The following is a 12,256-nucleotide window of genomic DNA, read 5'->3' as shown; positions in this document are numbered from 1 at the left end:
GTGTGTGTGCGCGTGTTGGTGTGTGTGTGCGCGTGTTGGTGTGTGTGAGCGCGTGTTGGTGTGTGTGAGCGCGTGTTGGTGTGTGTGTGCGCGTGTTGGTGTGTGTGTGCGCGTGTTGGTGTGTGTGCGCGCGTGTTGGTGTGTGTGTGCGCGTGTTGGTGTGTGTGTGCGCGTGTTGGTGTGTGTGCGCGCGTGTTGGTGTGTGTGAGCGCGTGTTGGTGTGTGTGTGCGCGTGTTGGTGTGTGTGTGCGCGTGTTGGTGTGTGTGAGCGCGTGTTGGTGTGTCTGAGCGCGTGTTGGTGTGTGTGTGCGCGTGTTGGTGTGTGTGAGCGCGTGTTGGTGTGTGTGTGCGCGTGTTGGTGTGTGTGCGCGCGTGTTGGTGTGTGTGTGCGCGTGTTGGTGTGTGTGTGCGCGTGTTGGTGTGTGTGTGCGCGTGTTGGTGTGTGTGAGCGCGTGTTGGTGTGTGTGAGCGCGTGTTGGTGTGTGTGTGTGCGTGTTGGTGTGTGTGTGTGTGCGTATTGGTGTGTGTGTGCGCGTGTTGGTGTGTGTGAGCGCGTGTTGGTGTGTGTGTGCGTGTTGGTGTGTGTGAGCGCGTGTTGGTGTGTGTGAGCGCGTGTTGGTGTGTGTGAGCGCGTGTTGGTGTGTGTGTGCTCGTGTTGGTGTGTGTGTGTGCGGCAAAACAACCTCCTACCTCCTCGCGGTGCCGGACGGGCAACACTGTCGTGGGCAGTGCTGTGGGGGGAGGGCCAATGCCCATTGGCCTCTCCCCTCATGGCGTCTGTGACCACCACAGTGGCTAAACGGGGGCTCTGGACGGGTGCGAGGGGCTGGTAACACCTCCACCTTCAATTAACCACCACTAAACTACGAATTAAACATAAACCTGTAATTAACAAGCTTGTGCCGGAGGCCCCGGGGGGTCAGGCTTTCATGACGTCTCCTGGCCAAACCCCATTTGGCGGAGCCAGGAGATTGAATTTTCACCCTCGGGGCTCCTCCAGAAACAACGAAAAACCATTGCGGATGGCCACGTCGAATGTTCGAACGCTCAATGCCGAGGAGAGGCTGCCACTCCTCTGTGGGGAGCTGGACCGGTACCGCCTGGATCTCTGTGGCATTCAGGAGGTCCGGTGGACCGGTTCTGGCTCCTGCAACCATGAGGGGTGGACAGTCCTCTACTCGGGGCAGGAGACTGCCAAACAACAGGGTGTGGCTCTTCTTCTGAACAAAAGAATGAAGGGGGCGTGGGAGCGTGGCGGTGAGGTGTGGGAAGCTGTAAGCCCCAGGATACTTTGGGCTCGCCTTCCCATCAACCAGAGGCGAGGAGTGGTGGTCGTGGTTACTTACGCCCCCACCGAAGACGAACATCCGTGGAGGGATGCAGGCAAAGCCGATGAGTCAGACGCTTTCTATCACCTCCTGTCACAGGTGCTGGCTAAAGTGGCCACTCGGGACAGAGTCATCTTGTTGGGTGACTTCAATGCCCGAGTTGGTCATGATGCTGGCACCTGGTCTGGAGTGATTGGAAGGCATGGGCCAGATCAGCTCAATAATAACGGTAGGAGGCTGCTAGATTTTTGTGCAGCCCATGGGCTTGTAATTACCAACACGCTCTTCCGGCATCGGCGCATCCACACAACATCATGGATACATGCCGGGTCCAAGCAAGAACATCTGCTGGACTACATAGTGACGGACCAGCGGATGCGAGCCCATGTCCTTGACACCAGGACCTACCGTGGAGCTGATCTGACCTCTGACCATCGACTAGTCATCTGTAAGATGCGCCTGCCATTCTTCCACTCCGGTGGTGGGTGTACACCCAGGACCCCATTCCAACCAAAAGTGGCCTGGTCTCAGCTAGCTGATGAAAGTTGCAAGCGAGAATTTCATCATTGCTTGCAGCTGGGGTTGGCATCGTCCCCCACTCCACCTGATGTCGAGGGTAAATGGGCGAGGTTTAAGACTGTGACTCATGCAGCTGCAATGGCTGCTTTGGGTACGCGGTCCAGACCTCCCCAGAAACCCTGGCTGACGGAGGAGGTGTTCAGGTTAATTGAGAAAAAGCGACAGGCGCACTCTCATCGCCTACAGCATCCCACGTCAGAGAATGAGGAGGTTTACCGCAGCCTTCGCTCGGAGGTTCGGAGAGCCGTGAGGCGCTGTAAGGATGGGTGGTGGTCGCGGGTTGCTGAGGAGATGGAGTCTGCCTCAGTGGCCCGCGATCACAAATCACTATTTAACTCCATCAAAAAAGTAACCTGCAGCGCCACACCTATTACCATCATTAGAGGAAAAAACGGTGATCCAATCTCTGACCCCCAGGAACAGGTTTGCAGATTTGCTGAGCATTTCTGTGAGGTCCTGGGGGAGGGAAAATCTCTCAGCCAGGAAAACATCATGGCACAAAGTGGGGATAACCCTGCTGAGGCTGCGGTGCCTCAAATATTGGAAGAGGTCACCCCCTGTGAGTGGCTGGCTGAGGTGCCAGCTGTTGAGGAAGTACTGAGGGCGATCCGGAGTCTGAGACCAGGGAAGGCACCGGGCAGAGATGATCTCCCAAGCGAAATGCTGAGGGAGGGTGGCGTTTGTGCACAGACTGCCCTACATGACATCATAACAACAGTCTGGACCACTGGACGGGTTCCGCAGGACTGGAAGGATGCCCTGGTGGTCCCCCTCTTTAAGAAGGGGGACCGTACCGACTGTAACAACTACAGGGGCATCTCACTCCTCAGTGTGCCGGGTAAGGTCCTGGCAAGGATTATTCAACATCGCCTTGCTAGGCACGCTGAGGAGAGGCTTGCGGAGCCCCAATGCGGTTTCAGGAAAGGGCGGTCCTGCACAGATGCCATATTTTCTGTCCGTCTGCTACAGCAGAGGTGTAGGGAATTCCAAAAAGACCTACATCTCTGCTTTATTGACCTGGTCAAGGCCTATGATACCATCAGTAGGACTGGGCTCTGGGTTGTTCTTCGTGCTTTCGGAGTCCCTGACCCTCTGCTCACGATTATTAAGGACCTTCATGATGGTGAGCGGGCCCGGGTAAAACTACGTGGCCGGGAGTCGCAGCCTTTCCCTGTACACCTTGGGGTGCGACAGGGATGTCCTCTGGCTCCCACATTATTTAACATCTATTTCGACTGCGTAGTTCGTGAAGCCTTCAATAGCTGTACCGGGGGAATTTCCATTTGGTACAGATATAATGGGAGGCTGATCGACGCCCGGGTGCGATCAAGGGATGGGTCCCTATTGGTCAACCACGTTATGTATGCCGATGATTTGGTAATAGCTGCTCATTCAGAAGAGGAGTTGGAGACGCTGCTGCTGAGACTGGAGCGTGCCACTAAGAGGTGGGGCCTTACCATCAGCCCCACCAAAACTAAGCACCTGCCTGGGTATTTTGTACCATCGGACACTCCACCCCCACAACTCCCAATTGGTGATGGGGCAGTTGTGGAGAGAGTGGAGAGTTTCCCATACCTGGGCAGTGTGCTTATGACCGGCTCCAGTTTATCAGCAGAGGTCTCACTCCGAATCAGTCGAGCGGCAATATCTTTTCATCGGTTGCGTAACGCTGTGTGGAAGCTACCTGGTCTGTCGCTCCGCACGAAGCTTCAGGTCTTTTCGGCCACGGTCATTCCCTCCCTTCTCTACGCTTGCGAAACGTGGACCCCCCTAGTGGAGCATCTTCGCCGGTTGGAAACATTTAGGCTGGCCTGCCTACGATCCATCCTGGGTTTAACCAGGCTGGATTGTGTGAGGAGCTCACAAATCCTTGAAAGATCTGGGCAAAGTCCCATCAGTGAGCTCCTCCGGCAGGCAAGGCTGCGTTGGCTGGGTCATGTAGCCCGCATGCCCAGCCACCGCATGCCTAAGCAGCTTTTGTTCGGCCGGATCGAGGGGGCTAAACGGGCGCGGCACGGGCTAGAGAAGAGATGGAGTGATGTGGTACAGGAGGACGTGGAGCTGAGTGGACTTGCCGATGACTGGTACCAGCGGTGTCAAGATCGGCCTCAGTGGAGGAGGCTCGTGAAGGACGCTACTGGGCAGTTGGAGGCAGTCGCCCTCCAACAACAACGGAGGGCGGAGGAGCGACGCTCACAACAACGAGCAGAGCGCCGGGTGGCTAAAGCACAGCAAGTTGGCACAGTAGGGGGCACAGGTGGTGCATCAGTCAGTCATCTCGGTCATCTCGGTCAGTCGACCCGTGGCACCTGGGTCTGCCCCGTGACCTCCTGCCAGCGGGCGTTCGACACTTCACGTGGCCTCAAGGTGCACATGGCCTGGCCCAAGCGTCGTGGTGACGTCACCGCCACTTAGTGGCGAATGGCCGTTGTTGTTGTGTGCGTGTTGGTGTGTGTGTGTGCGCGTGTTGGTGTGTGTGCGCGTGTTGGTGTGTGTGTGTGCGCGTGTTGGTGTGTGTGCGCGTGTTGGTGTGTGTGCGCGTGTTGGTGTGTGTGTGCGCGTGTTGGTGTGTGTGTGCGCGTGTTGGTGTGTGTGTGCGTGTTGGTGTGTGTGAGCGCGTGTTGGTGTGTGTGAGCGCGTGTTGGTGTGTGTGTGCGCGTGTTGGTGTGTGTGAGCGCGTGTTGGTGTGTGTGAGCGCGTGTTGGTGTGTGTGTGTGCGTGTTGGTGTGTGTGTGTGCGTGTTGGTGTGTGTGTGCGCGTGTTGGTGTGTGTGCGCGTGTTGGTGTGTGTGTCCGCGTGTTGGTGTGTGTGTGCGCGTGTTGGTGTGTGTGAGCGTGTTGGTGTGTGTGTGTGCGTGTTGGTGTGTGTGTGCGCGTGTTGGTGTGTGTGCGCGTGTTGGTGTGTGTGTGCGCGTGTTGGTGTGTGTGTGCGCGTGTTGGTGTGTGTGTGCGCGTGTTGGTGTGTGTGTGCGCGTGTTGGTGTGTGTGAGCGTGTTGGTGTGTGTGTGCGCGTGTTGGTGTGTGTGCGCGTGTTGGTGTGTGTGTGCGCGTGTTGGTGTGTGTGTGCGCGTGTTGGTGTGTGTGTGCGCGTGTTGGTGTGTGTGTGCGCGTGTTGGTGTGTGTGAGCGCTTTTGGTGTGTGTGAGCGCGTGTTGGTGTGTGTGAGCGCGTGTTGGTGTGTGTGAGCGCGTGTTGGTGTGTGTGAGCGCGTGTTGGTGTGTGTGAGCGCGTGTTGGTGTGTGTGTGCGCGTGTTGGTGTGTGTGAGCGCGTGTTGGTGTGTGTGTGTGCGTGTTGGTGTGTGTGCGCGCGTGTTGGTGTGTGTGTGCGCGTGTTGGTGTGTGTGCGCCTGTTGGTGTGTGTGCGCGTGTTGGTGTGTGTGAGCGCGTGTTGGTGTGTGTGTGCGCGTGTTGGTGTGTGTGTGCGTGTTGGTGTGTGTGCGCGTGTTGGTGTGTGAGCGCGTGTTGGTGTGTGTGTGTGCGTGTTGGTGTGTGTGTGCGCGTGTTGGTGTGTGTGCGCGTGTTGGTGTGTGTGTGCGCGTGTTGGTGTGTGTGTGCGCGTGTTGGTGTGTGTGTGCGCGTGTTGGTGTGTGTGCGCGTGTTGGTGTGTGTGTGCGCGTGTTGGTGTGTGTGTGCGCGTGTTGGTGTGTGTGTGCGCGTGTTGGTGTGTGTGCGCGTGTTGGTGTGTGTGTGCGCGTGTTGGTGTGTGTGCGAGCGTGTTGGTGTGTGTGCGCGCGTGTTGGTGTGTGTGTGCGCGTGTTGGTGTGTGTGCGCGTGTTGGTGTGTGTGCGCGTGTTGGTGTGTGTGTGCGCGTGTTGGTGTGTGTGTGCGCGTGTTGGTGTGTGTGCGCGTGTTGGTGTGTGTGAGCGCGTGTTGGTGTGTGTGCGCGCGTGTTGGTGTGTGTGCGCGTGTTGGTGTGTGTGAGCGCGTGTTGGTGTGTGTGCGCGCGTGTTGGTGTGTGTGTGCGCGTGTTGGTGTGTGCGTGCGTGTTGGTGTGTGCGCGCGTGTTGGTGTGTGTGCGCGTGTTGGTGTGTGTGCGCGTGTTGGTGTGTGTGCGCGCGTGTTGGTGTGTGTGCGCGCGTGTTGGTGTGTGTGCGCGCGTGTTGGTGTGTGTGCGCGCGTGTTGGTGTGTGTGCGCGCGTGTTGGTGTGTGTGCGCGCGTGTTGGTGTGTGTGCGCGCGTGTTGGTGTGTGTGCGCGCGTGTTGGTGTGTGTGCGCGTGTTGGTGTTTGTGCGCGTGTTGGTGTGTGTGCGCGTGTTGGTGTGTGTGTGCGTGTTGGTGTGTGTGCGCGTGTTGGTGTGTGTGCGCGTGTTGGTGTGTGTGCGCGTGTTGGTGTGTGTGAGAGCGTGTTGGTGTCTGTGCGGGTGTTGGTGTGTGTGCGCGTGTTGGTGTGTGTGCGCGTGTTGGTGTGTGTGTGCGCGTGTTGGTGTGTGTGTGCGCGTGTTGGTGTGTGTGCGCGCGTGTTGGTGTGTGCGCGCGTGTTGGTGTGTGTGTGCGCGTGTTGGTGTGTGCGCGTGCGTGTTGGTGTGTGTGTGCGCGTGTTGGTGTGTGTGTGCGCGTGTTGGTGTGTGTGTGCGCGTGTTGGTGTGTGTGTGCGCGTGTTGGTGTGTGTGTGTGCCTGTTGGTGTGTGTGTGCGCATGTTGGTGTGTGTGTGTGCGTGTTGGTGTGTGTGTGCGCGTGTTGGTGTGTGTGTGCGCGTGTTGGTGTGTGTTTGCGTGTTGGTGTGTGTGTGCGCGTTTTGGTGTGTGTGCGCGTGTTGGTGTGTGTGCGCGTGTTGGTGTGTGTGTGTGCGTGTTGGTGTGTGTGCGCGTGTTGGTGTGTGTGTGCGCGTGTTGGTGTGTGTGTGCGCGTGTTGGTGTGTGTGTGCGCGTGTTGGTGTGTGTGTGCGCGTGTTGGTGTGTGTGTGCGCGTGTTGGTGTGTGTGCGCGTGTTGGTGTGTGTGTGCGCGTGTTGGTGTGTGTGCGCGTGTTGGTGTGTGTGCGCGCGTGTTGGTGTGTGTGCGCGCGTGTTGGTGTGTGTGCGCGCGTGTTGGTGTGTGTGCGCGCGTGTTGGTGTGTGTGCGCGCGTGTTGGTGTGTGTGCGCGCGTGTTGGTGTGTGTGTGCGTGTTGGTGTGTGTGCGCGCGTGTTGGTGTGTGCGCGCGCGTGTTGGTGTGTGCACGCGCGTGTTGGTGTGTGCGCGCGCGTGTTGGTGTGTGCGCGCGCGTGTTGGTGTGTGTGTGCGCGTGTTGGTGTGTGTGTGCACGTGTTGGTGTGTGTGTGCGCGTGTTGGTGTGTGCGCGCGTGTTGGTGTGTGTGTGCGCGTGTTGGTGTGTGCGCGCGCGTGTTTGTGTGTGCGCGCGTGTTGGTGTGTGCGCGCGCGTGTTGGTGTGTGTGAGCGCGTGTTGGTGTGTGTGTGCGCGTGTTGGTGTGTGCGCGTGTTGGTGTGTGCGCGCGCGTGTTGGTGTGTGTGCGCGTGTTGGTGTGTGCGCGCGTGTTGGTGTGTGTGCGCGTGTTGGTGTGTGCGGGCGCGTGTTGGTGTGTGTGCGCGTGTTGGTGTGTGTGCGCGTGTTGGTGTGTGCGCGCGCGTGTTGGTGTGTGTGTGTGCGTGTTGGTGTGTGCGTGCGCGTGTTGGTGTGTGCGCGCGCGTGTTGGTGTGTGCGGGCGCGTGTTGGTGTGTGTGCGCGTGTTGGTGTGTGTGTGCGCGTGTTGGTGTGTGTGCGCGCGTGTTGGTGTGTGTGCGCGTGTTGGTGTGTGCGCGCTTGCGTGATGACAAACACCCCGCATGTTCAGTTATACTCGTTACGCGCCGCTAAACTCGTTGTGTTGACCACCGTGTGAACTGCAGCAGATGCACAGGAGCTTGATGATGTCCGGGGAGGACTATCAGGATGTGGACCACAGCAAGATGAGCATGAGGCAGCTCCTGTACTGGATTCCCAGCAACAACCCAATGCTGTGAGCACACGGACAGGAACTTGTTCCTGATGTTGGTTTTTTTGTTTTGCCAAATTCGAAATCGCTCGATTGCCATTGCACACAGACTCAGGCGGTTTGACCTTGGCTATTGATGATAACCGTATGATAGTGATGTATATACCGTGTTGAATATGATGATGGACATACGATGGCGATGATCATGACGATGATGGATGTACGATGATGATGGATGTATGATGGTGTATGGACGTACTATGATGATGACGATGGTGATGGATGTACGATGGTTGATGTACTTATGGTGGTGATGAGCATACGCTGGTGATGGACTTACGATGATGATGATGACAATTGTTTTTTTACCCTTTTATCTGGCAACAAAACTGACACTTTTTTTACAAGGAGTCATGTTTGCATTGACCACAATACCTGCGGTCGGAATGCAAACAAAAAACACAACTCTGATAATGTATGCACTGTCCTTGAAATTGATTGGTCCACACCCGAGACAGCTTTTCTTAGAGCCTAGTCTCACATGGTGTTGGACCAGATGACGCCAAAAGGCGCACAATAAAAAAAAAAGGTGTCAGTTTTGTTGCCAGATAAAAGGGTAAAAAACCAATTATCATTTTGCTACTGGCAAAGGAGGTTCCAATGGTGATGATGATGACGTTGCACGGACGTTACCAGCCTCGTGTTTCCGCTTTGCACCGCAGGTCGGCTCTGAAGGAGGAACAGGAGAAAGTCGTCGCCAAAGAGTTACGTCGCTTCCATTGATTTCGCTTCAAACGCCTTGCTATTTTGGGGGGATCGAGAGGGCCAATGCCTCCCAATACTGGAGGCTCAGCCAACTCTTGGTAAACTCTTAAACATCAGAGAGGTTTTCTGAGTCAGATCGTGTAAATATAAATGTGTCGTTGAACCCGCCACCACCTGACACAGCCAATTAGTGAGTTTGTCACGTAAACAGAACGTGCCCAATTAAGTTACTAGTTCAGCACACACCGGTTGTGTGCTGGAGAGTAACCCCCACTACAACATTTACAATTTTAGTGGAGTGTATAGTAGTGTATAGTGTAGTGTATAGTGTAGTGTATAGTGTAGTGTATAGTAGTGTATAGTGTAGTGTATAGTGTAGTGTATAGTGTATACTAGTGTAATGCGGGCGTAAGCGACCTTCCGGATGTGACGTCACGGGGGGTGGAGTCATGTGACGTGGGTGGAAGGTTCGGGGCCTTAAGCGGGTAAACCGGAAGGGGAAGGCAGTCGGGGTGTGAGCGGAAAAGAGTGAGGCCACGCGGGCGAGTGTGGAGAGGGGGGGCGCCGACGGCCATCGGGAGCCAACCCCGAAGATAAGAGGAAGCTGCGGAGTGGTGTGCAGCTGCAGAGGAGACAGCCAGAAGGGCTGCGTGTTAGAGGCAGCGGTGTGGCTGCCAGGAGGAGCTGCGGAGAGAGAGAGAGAGAGGGCTGCGTGTTAGAGGCAGCGGTGTGGCTGCCAGGAGGAGCTGCGGAGAGAGAGAGAGACAGCAAGAGGCTGTCAGAGCTGCGGAGGGAGAGGAGTTGCAGCGAGTACAGCCAAGGGGGGCTGTGTGAGAGAAACAGCAGCGGAGCTGCTGTTGTGGATCGGGCCGACATTGGAGTCAGCACCGTGGAGAAGCTACAGAGTAAAGACAGCCGTGTGGGTGTACAGCACGAACCGAATAAAGGACACTGAGCCAGACATCGTGGTCCAGTCGTTTATTACACTGGTGTCGGAAGTGCAACGGCATGTCGAAACAAGTGAGGAAGAAAGTTACTCCGGCGCCTGCATCGGCTTCTTCGTCCGACGACGACGAACTCCCTCCAACCACGGATCCTGTTGGGGTGGTGGAGGAGAGCCCAGCTGAGGCGACCACGGGAACAGGAGTGGAGGATGTTGGCGCGGTGGCGGGTCCGTCGACATCATCAGACGCGGATCAACGATGGCAAGCGATGGCGGTACAACTGGAGGCACTTAAGGACGTCCTGGCGCATCTATGCCATCTCGTCGCGCCAGGGACGATGGATGATGCAGTTGGTGCTCCGCGGGCCGCCACGTTGCCTGTCCTGCCGCCGCCATTGCACACGCGGCAGGAGGCCGCCATTTTGCGCGCTCCGTGGCGCCAAACCGCCATCTTGGCCACGCCGCGGGCCGACGCCATTTTGAATTTGCCATCACAACCACCACCATTGGAAGACGGCAGGAAGAGGAGTCGGAGTCGCCACCTTACAACGGTTAAAGAATTTTCCGTCGGTGGGGACTGGAGCGCGTTCGCCTGCCGCTTCTTGGCGGCGGTACGCACGGCAAGATGGACCGATGCGGAGGCTTTGGAGGTGTTGCCGACTCTCCTGGACGACGAATCTGTCCGATTCTTCCGTTCCATAACGACCGATAAGAAGGCAACTTTATGTGGTGTTTTTCAAGAAATGGCCGATGCTTATGAGCCACCAGATGATGCGCATCGGCGATTCGCTCAACGACAACGAGCACCAGAGGAGTCGCCCGTGGCGTTCAGGGGTGCGGTGCTGGAGCTGGCCATGGCAGCTTATCCTGAGACGCCACAGGACCTGCTCGAGCCTCTCATATTAGGGAAAATGTTGGAGCTGTCTCGGGATCTAGGGATCCCCATGCCTGTGTGTGGGCATGAGAAGCTAACTTCCCGGACGGCTGCTAAGTGTCTCGATGCGCAATTCAACCTCCGTCGCTGGAAACAAGTGACGGCGTGGACGGGGGGGCCCGTCAAAGAAGAGGATGCGCTGGGGTGGAACCCTGCGCAGGCTGTCTATGTTCCGGATGACCGGGGCCCTCAACAACTGACGGCCGCCTCCGCTCCATGGACGGGACGCGGCGGGCCGAGACCGCGCGCGGCGCTACCAGAACGGGGCCGTCAGGAGGCGAGGCCTGCGCTTCGGCGCAACGAGGCCGAATGTTTCCGCTGCGGGCGTAGGGGCCACTACGCCAGAGACTGCTGGGCCCGCTTCCCGGCTCCGCCGCAGCAGGAGGCCTCGGCACCGGTCAAGTCGGCTAAAGATCCTCCGAAACAGGCATGTCGGCACGCACCAGACACTCGGCAAGGCTTTCCACCTCACCCACCACCTGTGTTGCGCGATCCTATTGTTGTTGTTAAAGAAAGGCCATCGACGGGGCCTTGTCATTCAGTTACGCAGTGGCGCAAATTGGCACGGAGAGTTGTCGCGGCCACTACGGGTTCGTCCACTGTACCGGGGTCCATACAAGGTGTGGACGTGCGCATTTTGGTCGACTCGGGGGCGTCTGCGACTATTATATCGGATGTCATTTTCCATCTGTTGGGCATTCCGCCGGGGGCTGTGCGTCCGGTTTATGGGTCGTGCGTCGCTGCGAACGGGGGTAGCATGGGTATCGTGGGTCAGGTGGATGCTAAGATATCTATTGGGGATGTGTCGGCCTCGGGTGTTGTGTTGATATCGAGATCTTTGGCGGTTCCTTGTTTGTTAGGCACCGATTTTTTGGCTAAGATGCCCATTTTGATCAAAATCAATGAGAATTGTATTGAACTGCCGGGGGGCCGTCAAATCTCGTTTCTGCCGTCGCCCTGGGGGCGACCTGCTTCGGCCGTACAAGTGCAGGCGCTGTCCGTCGCATCTGTGGACATCCCACCTGGTACACAGATGCTTATACCCTTGCGGTATCGGAAGCCCCTGCCTGATCGGCTAGGAGCAGTAGGGGTCTTGTTGTCACCGTCCGCCACGATAACATCCGGGTTGGCGTTAGTGGGGGCACAGACCATCGTCCGGCCGGATCAATTACCGTTTTTACAGGTGCTTAATGCGGGGGGAGAAAACGTCCGTGTCCCGGCCGGTACGGTTGTGGCACATGCCACTACGGCGTTTGCGAACCATGATTGTCCACATAGCCGGGGAGTTGTTGCTGGGGTTTCCGAGCCAAGGAGTTCGGATGATCGTTGGGTTGCTCATTTATGTGACGAAAATTCTTCCCTGTCCATGGAGCAACGTGGTGCGCTGCGTAAATTGTTGTTGACATATTCCGATGTGTTCAGCTCCGATGATTTGGATTTGGGCCGCACTTCGTTGCTTTACCATCACATTGAGACGGGCGATGCTGCCCCTATTCGATTAAATTCGCATCGGATGAGTCCTGCGGAGCGAGAACACGTACGGGGGGCAGTGGAAGACATGTTGGCTGCGGACATTATATCGCCATCTAACAGCCCATGGGGCGCTCCAGTCGTCTTGGTTAAGAAGAAGGATGGCAAATTGCGATTTTGTGTTGATTTCCGCAAATTGAATAAGATATCGGTGGCAGATGCGTACCCCCTGCCGCGTATGGATGACTCCCTCGATGCATTGTCGGGGGCTAAGTTCTTTTCCACACTGGACCTCTCTTCGGGATTTTGGCAGCTTCCCCTTGACGAGTC

The 12,256-nt window shown here is 57.1% G+C and overlaps 1 protein-coding gene across 1 annotated transcript in view; it reads left to right on the top strand.

The window, feature by feature from the left end:
* Positions 1-12,256, top strand: part of LOC144734813 (uncharacterized) — a 29,183-nt gene that overhangs the window by 11,777 nt on the left and 5,150 nt on the right. Inside the window, exons 2-3 of the mRNA XM_078617194.1 lie at positions 7,729-7,838; positions 8,537-8,578. Coding sequence (XP_078473320.1) covers positions 7,729-7,838; positions 8,537-8,578 — 152 coding nt within the window. The remainder of the gene's footprint in view (positions 1-7,728; positions 7,839-8,536; positions 8,579-12,256) is intronic.

The sequence above is a fragment of the Lampetra planeri genome, chromosome 53 (assembly GCF_965212315.1).
Source record: "Lampetra planeri chromosome 53, kcLamPlan1.2.h2, whole genome shotgun sequence".
Lineage (NCBI taxonomy): Eukaryota > Metazoa > Chordata > Hyperoartia > Petromyzontiformes > Petromyzontidae > Lampetra > Lampetra planeri.
The sequence above is the reverse complement of the archived record's forward strand: the minus strand, read 5'-3'. Positions and strand labels throughout refer to the sequence as shown.